Source organism: Chiloscyllium plagiosum, chromosome 5 (genome assembly GCF_004010195.1).
Source record: "Chiloscyllium plagiosum isolate BGI_BamShark_2017 chromosome 5, ASM401019v2, whole genome shotgun sequence".
NCBI classification, from domain to species: domain Eukaryota; kingdom Metazoa; phylum Chordata; class Chondrichthyes; order Orectolobiformes; family Hemiscylliidae; genus Chiloscyllium; species Chiloscyllium plagiosum.
In genome coordinates, this window is record NC_057714.1 from 99,908,800 (window position 1) to 99,928,801 (window position 20,002).

The window sequence follows — 20,002 nt, forward strand, 5'->3', positions numbered from 1 at the left end:
AGCCAACCACTTTAACTCTCTCTCCCACTTTCCCAAGGAAATGAAGCCCTGCCGCCTCCACCGCCAAATCAAAGCCACCCGCCAACTGGAGGAAGAACACTCCTCTTCCATCTTGGAAGTCTACAACCACACTGCATCAACATCGACTCCATCAGTTTTCAAATCTCTCCTTCCCCTGCCTCAGCCCAGATCCAATCCTCCAACTTGGCGCAACCTTCTTGACCTGTCCATCTTCCTGCCCACTGACCTATCACAATTACCTCCCACCTGCAACTACCTATTGCTTTCCATCTACCTTCCCTGCAGCCCCACCCTCACTCTTCTATTTATCTTTCAGCCGCCTTCCCCCTCTGCATTCCTGACGAAGGGCTTATGCCCAAAACGTCGACTTTCCTACTCCTTGAATGCTGCCTGACCTGTTGTGCTTTTCCAGCGCCACACTTTTCGATTCCTTCCAGTAATTGATGAAGTACTGGAAAGAACCTTGATTCCATCAAGTGTTAACTGATTACCCATAATTGCAAAGTTTGTTTCACCAAAAATATTCAGTCTTTGAACTTCGCAAAGGACTTCATCTTGTGTAGATGCAGCAGCTCAATTTGAGATTGATTGTGAATGTATCATCATTCAACATGAAAGCAATATTTGACTGACAGACACCAAGGAGCTTGTCTATTACATTCAGGTTATAAGAACAGAAGTAGGCTACTTGGTATTTTGCTCTGCTTTGCCATTCCATGAGATTATAGCTGATTTGAATCCTCAACTCTGCTTTCCTGCCTTATCCCCATAATTTTTGACTTTACTGATTAAGTCTGTCTATCTCAGCCTTGAATGTGTTCAATGAATAGCTGTGGCAGCCTTCTGCAGTAACAAATTCCACAGATTAACTACCCTCTGAGAGAAGAAAGATATATCTCTAACTCCTCCAGTGGTCCCCAGCATTATAGATACCAGTCTTCAGCCAATTTGATTCACTCCATGTCATATTAATAAACCGTTGGAGGCACAGGATACTGCAAACTATGTGGGCCCTGACAACATTCTGGCAATAGTACTGAAGTTACCACTTGCCTTGCCAAGCTGCTTCAGTACAGTTATGACAATGGCATCTATCTGACAATGTGGAAAACTGCCGAGGTAAAGCCTTTGCCTAAAATGCAGGAAATTCCCAACCTGACAGGTCATGGGCTAAGAATACTTTGGTGAGTAATTCATAAAACCTGTCCACCATCTGCAAGATGCAAGTTAGGAGTGTGAAAGAATATTCCCTTCTTGTCTGAATGGGTGTAGCTTCAACAATACTCTAGCTTGACACCATTCAGAGCAAAACAGCACACTTGACTGGTACCATATCCATAGGCATCCACTCCCACTATCACTGAAATTCAGTGCACATTGCTAATACGATTTACAAGATGCGCAGCAGAAATTCACCAAAGTCCTTAGCATCTGCCAAACCCACAAACACTTTGCTCTAGAAGGACAAAAACAGCAGATAAATAGGAACACAAGGGTGGACGCTGGGAAGTTGTTTCCGTCATGCGGGGAGACTAGGACCCACGGGCATAGCATTAAAACTAGAGGGGGTCAATTTAGAATGGAAATGAAGAGACATTTCTTCAGCCAGAGAGTGGTGGGCCTGTGGAATTCATTGCCACAGAGCGTAGTGGAGGCTGGGATCTTGGGTGTTTTCAAGGCAGAGATTGATAAATTCTTGATCTTGCAAGGAATTAAGGGCTGGAGGGAGAGTGCAGGTAAGTGGAATTGAAACGCCCATCAACAATGATTAAATGGCAGAGTGAACCCGATGGGCTGAATGGCCTTGCTTCCACTCCTATGTCTTATGGTCTAACACCATCCCCTGCAAGTTCCTCTCTGAGCCACTTGTTATGCAAACTTGGAAATATATTGTTGTTACTTTGCTGTCACTGGGTCAAAAGCCTTGAATTCCCTTCCGAACGGCAATGTGTGTCTCTACAGCATGTTCAAGAAGGTAGCTCACCACCACTCGGGCAACTAAGGACAGGCAATAAAGAACGCTGGCCAGACAGCAATGTCCACATTCCACGAGTTAAAACATTAAAGAAAAGCTTTATTAACTGCTCTTGCAACCAGTTATTTTATCTTTCATGATTTATGCAGATGTGTACTATGTTATGCTCTTTTGTAATAAATATCTATTTTCTGTCATAGTCTATTTCTTTAGATGCTGAAGTGTATTGTGCATAATGTCGAAACGTGACCTCTTTTTGCAGTCTGTGTGTAATGAATGTTTGGAGGACTTCCTGAATTTTATTCAGCTTCATGTAAGTAATGCATGTTTGAAATAATTTTTTGAATAATACACTTGAATAACTAAATAAACAAGCATAATTAATACTGTAAGTTGTAACCTATGGTTATTAGAATCATAAGGCGAAAGATCATTCATGACCCAGCTCTTCGATTAGGAAGATACTCATTGCTGAAGCATTGACTGGAGTTCCACACTATTAACAGAGAGAAGTCCAGATGCAGCTGATTCATCAGACTTGCCTGCATAGTACAAATGCCCATTGGGTGTTTACCAGATGACTGAAACCTTCCAAAAATGTCCCCTATTTCGAGTTAGTGTTGGAGATTTTGGAGGCCTTTGATTCATTACCCAATAATTAGCCAGTAAATTATGGATGGATTTCAAATCTGATCCAAATGCCTCTAACTACAATTGATACCTCACTCATTACCTCACTCATCACTAGCCCTCCATCGTCATGATGTGGAGGTGCTGGTGTTGAACTCGGGTGGACAAAGTCACAGGTCATACAACAAAGTCAGAAAACACAAGCTTTCAGAATGCTGTTATTTCATCAAGTGAAGGAGCATCTGATGAAGGAGCAGCACTCAGCTTGTGATTTCAAATAAACCTGTTGGACTGTAACTTGGGATTGTGTGACCTCCATGGACAGTTGACCCACTTTTGACAAGGTCAACACTGACACTCCCTATTGCCCCACACAACCTGGCCTACTCCATCTCTTCATCCATTAACCTTACACCATGCACTTTCCTTACGCATGTATCTTCTCAGTCGCTATCAAGATGGTTTTCGGCCTTTTCTCTATGCAATGCAGCAGCTACTATGTGATACTTGTGGTTCAATGCTGAACAACTGTGCTGCACTCAGTATGGATTGCTGAACTGCATTGTGCTGCATTGGCTGGGAAAGTTCCTGGCCTGAAAGTTTGACCAGGAAAACTTTTCTCTTAAGGTAAAAGTTGGCAAACTTTTCCTGGGGTAACAACTAGAGATTCTGACCTGAATCAGAAGATTCAGACCCAAATCTGCACCACTTGCCATATGCATCTCACCTACCTAATCTTGCTCTGCTTCAAATATTTATTAATTTTTGCCATTAAAGATTGTAGCTGTTTCAATTCCAATAGGTGTGGTTTGTTTCAACAACTGTCATAAGGGGCAGCAGGGTGTCTTAGTGGTTAGCACTGCTGCCTCACAGTGCCAGGGACTCTTGTTCGATTTCAGCCTCGGGTGATTGTCTGTGTGGAGTTTGCACGTTCTCCCTGTGTCTCCGTGGGTTTCCTCTGAGTGGTCTGGTTTTCTCCCACAATCCAAATATATGCAGGTTAGGTAAATTAGCTTTGCTATGTTACCCATAGTATTCAGGGATGTGTAGGTTAGGTGAATTAGTCAGGAGTAAATGTAGAGTAATAGGATGGGGAATGGGTTTGGATGGGGTATGCTTGAGGGTTGGTATGGCCTTGTTGGGCTGAAGGGCCTGTTTCCACCCTGTAGGGATTCTATGATCATAAATTTGATGGGACTTAAGAATAGAAAATGTCACAAGACCGGAAAAAACTGCAATCTATCTGATCCTCATCTGGGTTCTGAATTGTTAACTCTGTCTCTGCCCACAACTGCTGCTAGATTTTTTTCTAGCAATTTCTTTTTATTTTAATTTCAGGTTTTCATCATTTGAAGTATTTAGCTTTTTTATATTACTGCTTCTCTGATGTTTGTTGTTATAAGTTTGAACAAAACCTTATTTCTGTGGAACTTCAGATAAAATCAGAGCACTCTAGTGTAGAATGAATTGTCTCTTGCTTTTTCCCTATAGTCCTTCAAATGTTTTACGCAATCTCCTTTTAAAACTTATTATTTAATCTGACTCCACCACTCTCTGTGGCAATGCATTCCACTGCATGATTACTTTTTGTCATGTGGCCTCTTCCCATTTTGATAAGTTTATGTTGTACTTTAGAAATTCTTTCTAATCAGTCATGACCAACATTTCATGAGTCACGTTTTCAGTATGGTACCAGTTAAGGGATGATTTAGATAATGCAATTATTTTCCCAATGCAAAAAAAAACACTTTTACTGTTGCCATCTTTTAGTCAGTAGGCTTAGTTGTAACTGTTTTGGCGGGCCAGACGACACCTTTAATTCTGCTACCATGACACAGAAGGATTCAAAAAGCAGAAGCTCTTCGGAAACGTTTTGCCAAATTGATTTGACTTCAGGGGTATGAGGAAAAACTTAAGAAGCATCCATTTAAAGGTAGACTTATGGTAGAAATCTTGAACAAAATTCCAATAGGTTCAAGCTCATAAAAGGAACACTTCAGACTAATATTATGATTTTTTTTTCCTTTCACAGTGCCAAACATGTGAAATGAACCTGTGTGTAAACGGTTGGAGATAGAATCCCAGGATTGGCTGGGTGTTTGAGTGAATGAAAGAGGATGGATTTAATTGCCTTCCTTATTTCTAGTGCTTGATTTACAACAGATTTAATCCCCACTTTTATCACATTTCTGAACTGACCTCATATATTAGAGTTGATCTTTCTCTGCAGCTGTAACACTTATGCATTCTGTTCGATTAATCTTACTCACTCATGTAAGGTATAATTTGTTTGGTTACCATGCAAAATCATACTTTCCAATGTATCTCAGTATATATGACAATAAATCAAATCATATCTTTTCTTACTTGATTTGAAAGGCAGACCCATACTGCTAAATTTCTACAATCCCAGCTGACAGAATTGCTTAATTGGATTTTATGCTCACACTGTATTTGTGAATGGAAGATTGCTTTGCTTGCCATGTTGAGGAACTCCTGCAATCTACCACTTGGTACTGAGAAAGGAAAGAAGTTAATCCAGCTCTAAAATGAAATATCTAGAGATTAAAGCTTTGAGTGAAGTCAGCGTTTTATGGCAAATTTACTCATTCAATAGCTGGATTTATGTAATTTGGATTTATCTACCCTGAGAACATTTACGACTTTATCAGGCAAACTAATCCTCTTCGTAGGATATGTGGAACAATCCATCTTCCGCAACTACACTGGCCCCACCCCCCACCTTTTCCTCCGCTACATCGATGACTGTATTGGCGCCACCTCGTGCTCCCACGAGGAGGTTGAACAGTTCATCCACTTCACCAACACCTTCCACCCCGACCTCAAATTCACCTGGACAGTCCCAGATTCCTCCCTCCCCTTCCTCGACCTATCTATTTCTACCTCAGGCGACCGAATCAACACGGACATCTACTACAAACCAACCGACTCACACAGCTACCTGGACTACACCTCCTCCCATCCGCCCCCTGTAAAAACGCCATCCCATTCCCCCAATTCCTTCGACTCCGCCGCATCTGCTCCCAGGAGGACCAGTTCAAAATACGTACAACACAGATGGCCTCCTTCTTCAAGGACCGCAATTTCCCCCCCGACGTGGTCGACGATGCCCTCCACCGCATCTCTTCCACTTCCCGATCCTCCGCCCTTGAACCCCGCCCCTCCAACCGCCAACAGGACAGAACCCCACTGGTCCTCACCTACCACCCCACCAATCTCCATGTACAGCGCATCATCCGCCATCACTTCCGCCACCTCCAAACAGACCCCAGCACCAAGGATATATTTCCCTCCCCACCCCTATCAGCTTTCCGTAGAGACCACTCCCTCCGCGACTCCCTTGTCAGATCCACACCCCCCACCGACCCAACCACCACTCCCGGCACCTTCCCTTGCAACCGCAGGAGGTGCAACACTTGCGCCCACACCTCCCCCCTCACTTCCCTCCAAGGCCCCAAAGGAAACTTCCATATCCGCCACAGATTCACCTGCACCTCCACCCACATCATCTACTGCATCCGCTGCAGCCGGTGTGGCCTCCTCTATATTGGGGAGACAGGCCGCCTACTTGCGGAGCGATTCAGAGAGCACCTCTGGTGCAATCTTCTTCCCGCCCTCTCCGCCCCCACCCCAGTCTGACCTTTCACCCTCACCTTGACCTCTTTCCACCTATCTCATTTCCGACGCCCCTCCCCCAAGTCCCTCCTCCCTACCTTTTATCTTGGCCTGCTGGACAAACTTTCCTCATTCCTGAAGAAGGGCTTATGCCCGAAACGTCGATTCTCCTGTTCCCTGGATGCTGCCTGACCTGCTGCGCTTTTCCAGCAACACATTTCCAGCTCTGATCTCCAGCATCTGCAGACCTCACTTTCTCCTCAAACTAACTTTAACTTGTGTGGGCTTCATACTTTGTTTTCTGAATCTTACTCATGATCATGTGATTTCAGGTGAATTGGTAGATCGAAGAGAAATATTTGATTTTTAGTTTAATTTTTCTGTCTTTAGAAAAATACTTCGGATCCATTTGATTTGACTGAAGTGTTGCAGGAGTTCCCACGGAAGCAAAGAGAAGCATTATGGGAGCATCTGAAGAAACTTCTAACTGATGTTCTATTAGACAACCCAGTGGAGAATTGGGCCCAGCATGAAGACAGTGATGATGAAATGGAGGTGGAGGGTGCTTTGAATATGGTAAGGAGATATGTGCAATACTGTTTGCATTTATATTAGGAAATTTTATGTAAGTGTTTACATAATCTTTAGTTATGTAGAATGAAAAAAAACTTTATTTCAGCTTAATTATGAAACATTGCTGTGATTTGCCAGAAGTTTCTCTCTGAAACTCGTCCGATTTTAGGGAGGATATTAGATTAGGTTAGATTACTTAGTGTGGAAACAGGCCCTTTGGCCCAACAAGTCCACACCGACCCGCCGAAGCATACCCACCCAGACCCATTCGCCTACATTTACCCCTGCACCTAACACTACGGACAATTTAGCATGGACAATTCACCTAACCTGCACATTTTGTGGACTGGGGAGGAAACCGGAGTGTCTGGAGGAAACCCACGCAGACCGGGGAGAATGTGCAAACTCCACACAGTCAGTCGCCTGAGGCGGGAAATGAATCTGGGTCTCTGGCGCTGTGAGGTAGCAGTGCTAACCACTGTGCCACCGTGCCGCCCACGATATTCCTGGGAATACATCTAGGAAAGTTATTTGGGTTGAACTGAGAAGTAAGAAAGGATTGATTACCTTGTTGGGATTGTATTATAGACCCCCTAAATCAGCAGGAAATTGAAAAACAAATTTGGAAGGAGTTTATAAGGTGGTAATGGTAAGGGATTTTAACTTTCCAAACAGTGTTAAGGGTTAAATGGAGACACATTTGTTAATTATGGACAACAAAATCTTCTGACTCAGTACATGGATGTACCTACTAGAGAAGGTGCAAAACTTGATGTACTCTTGGGAAACAAGTCAGGACAGGTGACTGAGGTGTCAGTGGGGGAGCACTTTGGGGCCAGTGACCATAATTCTATTAGCTTTCAAAAAGTGCTGGAAAAGAATAGACCAGATCTAAAGGTTGAAGTTCTAAATTGGAGGAAGGCTAATTTTGACAGTATTAGGGAAGATCTTTCAAATGCTAATTAGGGGTAGATAGGAAGCCTTCAAAAATGAGATAACGAGAGTCCAGAGACAGTATATTCCTATTAGGGTGAAAGGAAAGTCTGGAAGGTGTAGGGAATGCTGGATGACTAGAGTAATTGAGGTTTTGGTTAAGAAAAACCAGGAAGTATATGACCAGTATAGACAGGAGAGATCAAGTAAATCCTTAGAGTATAAAGGCAGTAGGAATATGCTTAAGAGGGACATAAGGAAGGCAAAAAGGAGACATGAGATAGCTTTGGCAAATAGGGTGAAGGAGAATCCAAAGTGTTTTTATAAATGCATTAAGGACAAAAGAGTAATCAGGGAGATAATAGGGCCCCTCAAAGATCAGCAGTGGAGCCGCAGGAGATGGGGAAGATACTAAAGACATTTTTTGCATCCGTGTTTACTGTGGCGAAGGACATGGGAGGTATAGAATGTGGGGGGGGAAATAGATGGTGACATCTTGAAAAATGCCCATATTACATAGGAGGAAGTGCTGGATGTCATTAAACAAAAGTCTCCAGATCTGATCAGGTATACCCTAGAACTCTGTGGGAAGCTAGGGCAGTGATTGCTGGCCCATTCGCTGAGATATTTGCATCGTCGATAATCACACGTGAGGTGCCGGAAGACTGGAGGTTGGCAAACGTGGTGCCCATATTTAAGAAAAGTAGTAAGAAATAGCCAAGGAACTATAGACTGGTGAGCCTGACATCGGCGGTGGGCATGTTGTTGGTAGGAATGCTGAGGGACAGGATCTGTGTGTAATTGGAAAGGCAAGGACTGATTAGGGAAAGTCAGCATGGCTTTGTGCTTGAGAAGTAATGTCTCACTAACTTGATTGAGTTTTTTTTGAAGAAGTAAGAAAAAGGATTGATGAGGGCAGAGCAGTGGAGTGACCTATATGGACTTCAGTAAGGCATTCGACAAGGTTCCCATGGGAGACTGGTTAGCAAGGTTAGAACTCATGGAATACAGGGAGAACTAGCCATTTGAAGACAGAACTGGCTCAAACATAGAAGACAGAGGCTGGTGGTGGAGGGTTGCTTTTCAGATTGGAGACCTGTGACCAGTGATGTATCACAAGGATTGATGCTGAGTCCACTACTTTTCGCCATTTATATAAATAATTTGGATGTGAAAATAGGAGGTATAGTTAGTAAGTTTGCAGATGACACCAAAATTAGAGGTGTAGTGGACAGTGAAGAAGGTTACCTCAGATTACAAAGTAATCTTGATCAGATAGGTCAATGGGCTGAGGATTGGGAGATGGAGTTTAATTTAGATAAATGTGAGGTATTGCATTTTGGGAAAGTCAATCAGAGCGGGACTTGTACACTTAATGGTAAGGTCCTAGGGAGTGTTGCCGAACAAAGAGACCTTGGAATGCAGGTTCATAGCTCCTTGAAAGTAGAGTCACAGGGAGGCATTTGGTATGCTTTCCTTTATTGGTCAGAGCATTGAGTATTGGAGTTGGGAGGTCATGTTGCAACTGTACAGGTTGTTGGTTAGGCCACTTTTGGAATATTGCATGCAATTCTGGTCTCCTTCCTATTGGAAGGATATTGTGAAACTTGAAAGGGTTCAAAAAAGTGTCAATGTTTTTTAATTCATTCATGGGATGTGTGCAACGCTAGCCAGGCCAGAATCTCTTTCTCTGCGAACAGTTAAGAATCAACACATGAGTGTATGTCTGGATTCGCATGTAAGCAAGACCAGGTCAGGGCATCTGTTTCCTTTTGTAAATGGATTAATGAGCCAGATAGGTTTTTCTGACAAACAATAACAATTTCATGGTCATCATTAGACTTTTAGAACATAGAACAATACAGCACAGAACAGGCCCTTCAGCCCACAATGTTGTGCTGAACATTTGTCCTAGCTTATGCACCGACCCATGTACCTATCCAATTGCCGCTTAAAGGTCACCAATGATTCTGACTCTGCCACTCCCACAGGCAGTGCATTCCATGCCCCCACCACTCTCTGGGTAAAGAACCTACCCCTAACATCCCCCCTATACCTTCCACCCTTCACCTTAAATTTATGTCCCCTTGTAACATTCTGTTGAACCCGGGGAAAAAGTCTCTGACTGTCTACTCTATTTATTCCCCTGAACCTACCGTTAACCCTGTATTCCGCATTCTTATTTGTCCTTCCAAAATGGACAATCTCACACTTGACAGGGTTGAACTCCATCTGCCATTCCTCAGCCCAGCTCTGCATCATATCTAAGCCCCTTTGCAGCCAACAGCAGCCCTCCTCACTATCCACAACTCCACCAATCTTCGTATCGTCTGCAAATTTACTGACCCACCCTTCGACTCCCTCTTCCAAGTCATTAATAAAAATTACAAACAGCAGAGGACCCAAAACTGATTCCTGCAGAACTTCACTTGTAATTGGGCTCTTTGATAATAATTTTGATAGAGGAATAGCCACCGGAGAGGTTGCAGAGAAGGGTTAAATGGATGTTGCCCGATATGGAAGGTGTTAGCTGTGAAGAGAGGTTGAGTAAGTTAGGTTTGTTTTCAGTAGAAGAAAGGAGATTGAAGGGGTCCTGATTGAGGTTTACAAAATCATGAAGGATATCGACAGGATAGATGGAGATAATCTTTTACCCAGGGTGAAGGATTCAATGACGAGAGGTCACGCTTTCAAGGTGAGAGTTGAAAAGTTTAAGGGGGATACACATGGCAATTGCTTCATTGGGTGGTGGATGGTGGGTGTCTGGAACACGTTGCCAGCAGAGGTGGCAGAGGCAGGCACAGTAGATTATTTTATGATGCGTGGGGAGCAGAGTGATGCAGATACTTAGGAATTGGGCAACAAGTTTAGACAGTACATTTGGATTGGCTCAGGTTTGGAGGGCCGAAGGGCCTGTTCCTGAGCTGTAAATTTTCTTTGTTCTTTGATATTTCGAAATATTGGTCTTTGGATCATAGTTGGGAAAATGTATCTGTGTTTGAGCACTTTGGCGAGTTGAATGGGAAAGCAGTGTATTATTTCAATGAACAGACTGCGAAACTGAAGCACGAGGAACGGAGAACCTGGATCACAAAACAAACCTCTGCATCAACATCACCCTTTTCTGGAGGGATTATAAATCTTGAAATACGTTAAAACGAAACACATTTAGAAATAGGAAAGTTTACAGTTTAATGATGAGACCACTTTCAGACTTTTAGAATTGTTATGATTCCTTCCCTCAGCATGGTCATTTAACTGGCTCTGCCTGTTTATACGATAAACCTTTACTTTCTGCTCAGTTTCTGATCTGCTGCTTTGCTTCCCAGCCTCCTGTATCATTAGCTTAAATCTGCACGAACATACCTTCCTTTCAGGATGTTGGCACCCCTCCAGTTAAAGTGCACACATTTCTTTTTGTACAATTCCCACGTGCACTGGACGTGATTCGAATCATTCAGAAATCAGAAACAATCCTCCCTCCTACACCATCCTTGCAGCCACGTGTTCAACTGCACTCTCTCCCTATTCCTTGCCTCACTGTCACGTGGCACCGGCAACAACCCAGAGATGACGACTCTGTCCGTCCTAGCTTTTAGCTTCCAGCCTAACTCCCTGAGCTCCTGAATGACCTCCCCACCCCTCTTCCTACCTATGTCGTTGGTGCCAATGTGCACCACGACCTTTGGCTGCATACCCTTCCCCTTAAGGATTCTGAAGACACTGTCTGAGACGTCTCGGACCCTGGCACCCGTGAGGCAACACACCATCTGAGAGTCTCGCCTTGCTACCTCTGCTCTCTGGCGTAACTATGTCCCTGCAGCTTAATTCCAGATTTTGAATTGAACTTCCACCAATGCCATAGCAGCATTCAAACTCTGGGTTCCCAGAGCATTATTCAGAATTGATATTCTAGTGGTAATCCCAAGAGGTCATCACCTCATTTAAACTTCATGGGTTAAGACTGGAACTGAATGGACTGGACTGGAACTTGCTTTGGTGTGTATTTTATTTTGTTTTTTTTTAAGACTTTTATTCTTTGGAAATATGGGGATGTATAATTGTATTAAATACTACTGAAGTGAAAATTGTATTTCATCGTTGCTTTGTGAAAAGGAAAGTGAGACCTGTCCTGTTCTTTTCAGCAGAAAACTCTGTCTGTGATTGGTGGTGTAACTGAGGTGGTTGTGGCCTCCGTACATGTAATTGATAAGGATGATGTTTACAGTGACTTGCTGGAAATTGCTGTTATTTTGAATGGTAAGTGCTCTGTACCTTAATGTCACCATTGTTCAATGACAACATAAAATGTGTACAGTAACTCATGTACAGTCCATCACAGTTGTCTTGAAAAATATTGAATTTCTTACATAAAACTGGGTAAACGTCATCTAATTTGTGCTCAGTTTTATTTTCTCGCCAAGGTAAGTAACAGAATATCAGATTAGGTTTAGTCTATTCATTTGTTATTTTGGGTAAAAAAGTTTAGGAAAAATGAGGGAATGTGTATGTTATGCAAACATTAATGAGATTAGATGTTGGGGTTTCTTTCTGAGAGGATTTTGATCTTTCAACAGGTTGTGCAAATTGACAATGATAAATTGTAATAGTGTAGCATGTGGGGAAATTACAGTAACAGATGTTCCTCTATGACTCTATGTTGACTATTGGGTACGGCACTGATAGCTGCGACCTTGGTTGCTGACTGTTGGGAGGGACATTGAAAGAGATGAAGAAAAATTAATGCTCAGCTAGTTGAGGGGCGTGCTGAGAGAACTGAGACCAACAAAGTCTCTACCTTCTCAACTTAACTGCATTCAATTGGCAACACCTATAATAGAATCAGCCACTGGGACTCCTGAGCCATACCAGTGATGTTTCAGTGTAGAGTTAACTACCAACTTATAAACCATGGTTTCACAAGGCTGAAGGTTACCAGGGAAAACAAGTTTGTTGTCTGCAATTATTACTGATGTTTGTTCATGCTGTCGAAAAACTAGGTTAAATGCAGCTTATTTTTATCTCGGTCTTGTGGATTTAAACTGTAATGTGTAATAACATGACCAAGAAAGGATACCATGCAATTAATGAAAAATTATTAAATCAATAATTTCAAATGGGATATTGTAACAAAACTTGCGGAAAGGACTCATAAAGCGGAATAGAATTAATAATAGCATCAATGATTATTGGTTTCTACCTTTCTGAATCTATCAAAGGATCCCTAGACCCATTCTTCCTTTAATAGATTTGAAACATTTTATTTCTTTTAATTTTTCACAGGTATTTTGCCAGCGTTGCCTAAGTTTTATGGAGCTTTGAAGATTACAATCCAACATTTGTTTGTGGCTTGGTGGGACAAAGGATTAGAAGGAAAAGAAGAATTGGGAAAAACTGCCTTTATAATGCTGCTGGAGAAAAGCTTATTGTCAAAATATTTGGTAATATCATTTTTTATTGATCAAAACATTAATTGTACAGATTATTTTATGCAAGTTGATTTATATGTGCCACTGTTCATAGTCAAAAAGATAGAAAGTAATTGCACATCTGTTAGCCTGTTTCTGGTTGACTTTATCAATGTCTGACTTTATTTTCCTCTCAATCTTGCCTTCCTCCTCATATTTGCTTCCTGCCCTTGCCTCTTGCATGTTTATTTCTGAATTTGTTGCAGTAATTTTCAGTTGTGTACATCCAGTTTTTGGTTATTTTCTGAAAAGTGTAAGTAACATTTGCACCACACTAATGCAAGGTAGTGATCATCTCCAGTAAGAGAGCATTGAACTGCTCCATGATGTTAAAAGCATAACTATTGAATTCCAGCTGTCAAAACATCCTGGGAGTAACAATTGTCCAGAGATAGGATAAGCCATACAAATACAGTGGTGACGAAAAGATCCTGTAGTGAGTAACTCCTCCTGACTACTCAAAGTCTATCCACCATTTAGAAGGCATAAGTCAAGATGTGATGGAAGGCTCCCTACTTGACTGTATGAGTGCAGCTTAAAGAACTCGAAGCTTGATATTATCCAGGACAGAGCAGCTGCTTGCTTAGCACCTCATCCACAAACGTTCACTGCATGCATCACTGACTGAGCAGCAGCAGTGTGTACCATCCACAAGATACATGAGAGGAACTGACCAAGCTGCTGACCCTTGGGACCCTTGTGTTCTCCTCCAAGCTATTCACCAGCTGACTTGGCAATATATTGCCATTCCTTAGTGTCACTAAGTCAAACTCCTGGGACTCCCTTCACTAACAGCACTGTGGGATGACTTAAATCAAATTGACTGCAGCATTTCAAGAAGGCACCTCATCATCCCCTTGAGGACAGCTACAAATGGGCTATAAGTGCTGGCCCAAAATCCAGTCAAAGCAGAACAAAAGCAGAATCAAGCTTGCAAGGAAACAAGAAACTTATAAAAGGCACTTTGTGTTTTAAAAGTAATAATGATGGATAGTGAAGACAAACCTTTATGCCATTTTCTCTTCTGATTGTCACTAGCCAAATTGCTTCTCTTCCACGAAGATAACATTGAACTTGGTTGGATAGGGGAGTCCAAAATGAGGGGGCATAGATTTAAGATGAGAGAGGAAAGATTTGAAAGGGACCCAAGGAGCAACTTTCACGCAGAGAGTGGTATGTGCATAGAAAGAGAAGTGGTGGAGGCTGGTACAATTATAGCATTTAAAGTGCTACTATGTATTAGAAGGATATGTGCCAAATGCTCACAAATGGATCTAGATTAATTTAGATAATCTTGTCAGCATGGACGACTTGGACCAAATGATTTGTTTCCATGCTGTACAACTCTGACTATGACTCTAATAGATGAAAGTGTATTCCTGCATAAAATGAGAAGCTTGTGATCTTGTGACTGTGCCTTATTCCAAGTAATTCGTGACACACTAATTGCCATTATGCGCTCAGTTAGTTAATTATCACCTATATTGTTATGGTATCTTTATTTTCTCTTGAATTTTCATTGGTTTATTCTATTGAAATGGCTCGAGGTGTAATCCTCTGATGCTGTAACTCTTGCACGTTGGTCCAATAAACGTTACTCTCCTTTCCACATCATTGTGCATAGGGTGCTGATATAATTCGACTGTGGCACTTTCATCAAGCTTTGCAAAATTTTGAATTCAAGTCTGAAGACAGCAATGAGGTGAAAAATACTTTGCTTCAATGTTTCATGAGTGTTGCCCACGTAAAAAAGGAAGAGGTGAGTGAAGAAAATAACATCATGTGTTTTACGTGTTTTAAATGCAGATATTTTAAAGCAAAATGTTTCAAAACACAATGCACTTCTGGCATAATTATCTGGAAATAGTAAGAGTTTGCAAATACCTTGGTTCTATTTAGTATTAGAACAGAAATTTACATTTCAATCAGTGTTCTAAATAATTGACTGAACATTCTATGTAAAGAAAATGCTGGTTCTATTTACACGGTCAAACCGTAACTTAGGAGACAAACATTTTCAGCATTTTTTGTTTTGTACTTTACATTTCTATAATCTGCTTTATGTTCCACTTAAAATCTGGTGTTATATTTTCACAAAAAGTATTTTAATCAATCTGTTGGGACATGTTGTGACACACCTTAGTGGAATGTGAGACTTGAGCATGCCCCTTCTGGCCCTGAACAAGGGACACTGCCACAAAACCCAATGGATGTTATGTGAGTATAGTTGGTTGTTCTTTATTTATATTCTGTATTTGTGCATTGGCATGCAGACTGTGGAACATAGAATAGCACAGCACAGGAAAGGCCCTTTGGTCTACCAGGTCTGTACTGACCAGCGTGCCATTCTCAACTAATTCCATCAGCCTGCACATATCCTTCTATTCTCTGCCTGTTTGTGTGAGTGTCTAAAAAGATTCCACCTCTTCATCCTTTCCATGCTTCTGATTAATTTTATGTACTTCCATCAGGTTGCCTGTCAGCCTTTGACACTTGAACAAAACAGTCCAAGTTTGTCCAACCTCTCCTTATAGCTAATGCACTCCAATACAGGCAATATCCTTGTAAACCTCTTCTCCACTCTCCAACTCTCTCCTAAGCCTCCACAGAGTGGCAGCCATACCCCAACTAATTAAAGAATGAACGTGCATATATTCCATAGTATTTTGTCTCTACCAGGAGTGCTACTGATGGGTATTTGTTATTGATCAGTCTCAGTTTATGATTGCTATTGTCCAATGTGTATGTTGTGCATTCTAATCATAAATTCTGCCCCATTTTAACTTTATGGTTTAGTCATCTGAGACCCATTACACTGATCATCTAATTTTCATCTCGCAATAAAAGCTGTTTTAATTCTTAAAGGTTCTGCATAGAATTTATTCTTCTGCAAAATTGTGTATGGGTTTGAAGTAAATCAGGGAAACAAACTATTTTAAATTGTTTGTGAGCCATACAGAGTATTGGTCTTGCCTTTGTTAATGGCTCAAAGGATGACATGTCATTGACTTCGCATTTTAAGACACTTTTATTTGGATGCAATTGTTATTGCCTGCAACAATAAAAGTGCTGAAGATCTGAAATAAAAACAGAAAATGTTGAAGAAATTTAATGGGTCTTGTTTTATCTGTGGAGTGAGAAAGAGAGTTAATGTTTCAAATCCAATGACTGCTCTTCAGAATTAAAGAGACTGGAAAAGGATGGCTTTTATGTTATTGACAAAGGGGGAGAAAGTGGAAAAGATAATGAAGGTACCCAGAACAAAAGACAAAAAGGAATGCTAATAGTAGCAAAAGAGGTTCAGGGGCAAGATGGGTGTGAATAGTATAATATAGGTCAACTCTCCTGAGAGCAAACACGTGCCATCAAGATATTGGAAGAGGAAAAGGGGGTGAAAACTAAATGGAGGACAATGTTCATGCTCTGAAGGTGTTGAAGATCAAAAATATAAAGGAGGACAGTAAAAGCTTTTTTAGGTATGTGAAAGGGAAAAAAATGGTTAAGACTAAAATTGGGCCCTTGAAGACAGAAACAGGGGAATATTTTACGGGGAACAAAGAAATGGCAGAAGAATTGAATTGGTGCTTCAGATCTGTGTTCACTGGGGAAGACACAAGCAATCTCCCAGAGGTGACAGTGGCTGAAGGATCTGAACTGAAGCAGATTTATAGTTGCCAGGAATTGGTGTTGGAGAGACTGTTAGGTCTGAAGGCTGATAAATCCCCGGGGCCTGATGGTCTAATGCTGGAGTGAATTATAAAGGATGGAATTATGACACATCTGGATAGCAGTAACTGGATAGGTCAGAGTCAGCATGGATTTATGAAGGGGAAATCATGCTTGACTAATCTTCTGGAATTTTTTGAGGATGTAACTCTGAAGATGGAGAAGGGAGATCCAGTGGATGTAGTGTACCTAGACTTTCAGAAAACTTTTGATAAAGTCCCACATAGGAGGTTAGTGAGCAAAATTAGGGTGCATTGTATTGGGGGCAAAGTACTGACTTGGATTGAAAATTAGTTGGCAGACAGGAAACAGAAGTGATAAACTGCTCCCTTTCGGAATGGCAGGCGGTGACCAGTGGGGTACCGCAGAGATCAGTGCTGGGACCGCAGCTTTTTACAATATATATTAATGATATAGAAGATGGTATTAATAGTAACATTAACAAATTTGCTGATGATATAAAGCTGGGTGGCAGGGTGAAATGTGAGGAGGATGTTGGGAGATTACAGGGTGACCTGGACAGGTTAGGTGAGTGGACCAATGCATGGCAGATGCAGTTTAATGTGGATAAATGTATGGTTATCCACTTTGGTGGCAGGAACAGGAAGGCAGACTACTACCTAAATGGAGTCAAGTTAGGTAAAGGGGCAGAACAGAGGTCTGGGTGTTCTTGTACACCAGTCAATGAAGGCAAGCATGCAAGTACAGCAGGTAGTGAAGATGGCTAATAGCATGCTGGCCTTCATAACGAGGGATTGAGTATAGAAGCAAAGAGGTTTTTCTGCAGCTGTATAGGGCCCTGGTGAGACCGCACCTGGAATATTGTGTGCAGTTCTGGTCTCCAAATTTGAGGTAAGACATTCTGGCTATTGAGGGAGTGCAGCATAGGTTCACGAGGTCAATTCCTGGAATGGCGGCACTATCTTATGTTGAAAGATTGGAGTGACTGGGTTTGTATACCCTTGAGTTTAGAAGACTGAGAGGGGATCTAATTGAGACGTATAAGATTATTAAAGGATCGGACGCTCTGGAGGCAGAAAACATGTTTCCGCTGATGGGTGAGTGCTGAACCAGAGGACACCGCTTAAAAATAAGGGGTAGGCCATTTAGGACAGAGATGAGAGAAACGTCTTCACCCAGAGAGTGGTGGGTATGTGGAATGCTCTGCCCCAGAGGGCAGTGGAGGCCAAGTCTCTGGATTCATTTAAGAAAGAGTTGGATAGATCTCTCAAGGAAAGTGGAATCAAAGGTTATAGGAGATAAGGCAGGAACAGGATACTGATTGAGGATGATCAGCCATGATCATAATGAATGGTGGTGCAGGCTCGAAGGACAGAATGGCCTACTCCTGCACCTATTGTCTATTGAACTCCGTGTTCAGTCCTGAAGGTTGTAAATTGTCTCAGCAGAAAGTGAGCTGCTATTCCTTCAGCTTGTGTTGAGCTTTGCTATAATATTGCAGCAAGTCTGGGATGGAAATGTTATCATGAGATCACGATGGTATATTGAAATGGCAAGCAACTGGAAGGCTAGCATTATTCTTACTGGTTGATAGACCAGAAGTGTTCCACAAAGCAGTCAGTCAGTCTTTGTTCTTTCCAATGTAGACGAAACTGCATTGTAAATAGCAAAATAAGTATGGATTGAAAGAAGTACAAGCAAATTGTTGCCTCACCTCAAAGTTGTATTGGGCATTTTGGAGAGTGAAGGTGGAAGAGATAAAAGGGCAAACTTTACTCCTTCTGTGATTGTATGAGAAGGTGATATGTGTGGGGCTTGGGGCAGGAGGGATATTTGCAGTGCATGTGGTTCATAGAAATTGGGGCATGCACTAGGAACCAGAAGGAGAAGTTGCAATTTTAAAACAAAACAAATTTGGCATCTGAGAACCATGTTCCCCCTCAATTTTGTGTAAGAACCTAGTTGTCAAATACAAGGCATTCTTTGTGTTGCAGTACATGATGCAGGTCTGATCCGTTACTCAGCTAAGTTGTGGCGATTATCTGTACCATCCTTTGCTCCATGTAGGAATTGAAAGTAACTGTAGTTACAAGGCCATGATTGACAAACCTTTAGCTAAAAGATTTCGATACTGTCCTCATTCTAACGGCTACCTCTGTGGCTATATCAAGCTGTACATGAATACTTGGCATGCGACCATAAGGGTAATTTCTGTGCTGAGGTGCTGTCTGTTTCCGATGTAATGAAGGGTGGGTCTGGCCACATTTTTGTAAAACACTTCAAGCTTTTGTACTATGGAATACTACCTAAAACATATGGAAAATATTTGCAGGAGGGCATGTTTGACTGCCAGTCCATCAAATAGTGTTCTACACATGACAACCTTGAGGTCCTTCAGGAAAAGTAGATGGAAGATTCCTTTGGATAGTTCCCTGAGCAAAATCATTTCATAGATTGCATAGTCATAAGAACTTTCAAGCTAGCGTCAAGGAATACTTGCCTGATGGTAAGGAAGGCCCTTCCTGTCAATCCTTTCTTCATGCTTGGAATCTCACCCCATATTTGTGTGTTTATCTTGAAGTTGGGAAAGAGACTGTTGTCCACCTATGGATACAAAATTTGGAGAGAGGTGCAGTGGTTTTTGAAGGGATTCAGCCGTAGCAGCTCTATTGACACTGTTCTGCATGTGCTGTTCTGAGAACACACGAGGTAAGGGTCAGCAGTGTCTGGAGGACCATTCAACAGTGAAAAGCACTCATTGATGTTCGTGAACTTTGCTGGTTGTCCACTGTAACATTTTGTTCTTGACCCAGTTTTGCAAAATGGCACATTCCAAAGTGTAGGCTCAGCGCTGAGAAATGTAGTAATGCTTTGGACAGTCGCCACAAGGGTGCATTGGGGAAGTTGCTGCCCAAGCCTTTCAGCCATAGTACACTGAGAGCTGGAAAACTGGAGAACCCCCTTTCTAAATGTTTGAAATTGTTGATATTCACAGTATACATTCAGTATTGAAATTATAATGTTACCTCAGACTGAAACATATCGGATGGAGCGAAATTGAATTTTATCACACTTTCTG

The 20,002-nt window shown here is 41.8% G+C and overlaps 1 protein-coding gene across 3 annotated transcripts in view; it reads left to right on the forward strand.

The window, feature by feature from the left end:
- Nucleotides 1-20,002, forward strand: part of ncapg2 (non-SMC condensin II complex, subunit G2) — a 117,635-nt gene that overhangs the window by 6,961 nt on the left and 90,672 nt on the right. For 2 of the 3 annotated variants that reach the window (XM_043690697.1, XM_043690695.1), the window contains exons 2-6: nucleotides 2,197-2,309; nucleotides 6,653-6,838; nucleotides 11,914-12,028; nucleotides 13,052-13,209; nucleotides 14,861-14,995. In XM_043690697.1, the coding sequence (XP_043546632.1) occupies nucleotides 2,232-2,309; nucleotides 6,653-6,838; nucleotides 11,914-12,028; nucleotides 13,052-13,209; nucleotides 14,861-14,995 (672 nt within the window). In that variant the 5' untranslated portion in view covers nucleotides 2,197-2,231. The remainder of the gene's footprint in view (nucleotides 1-2,196; nucleotides 2,310-6,652; nucleotides 6,839-11,913; nucleotides 12,029-13,051; nucleotides 13,210-14,860; nucleotides 14,996-20,002) is intronic. The other variant, XM_043690696.1, reaches the window with a different exon arrangement.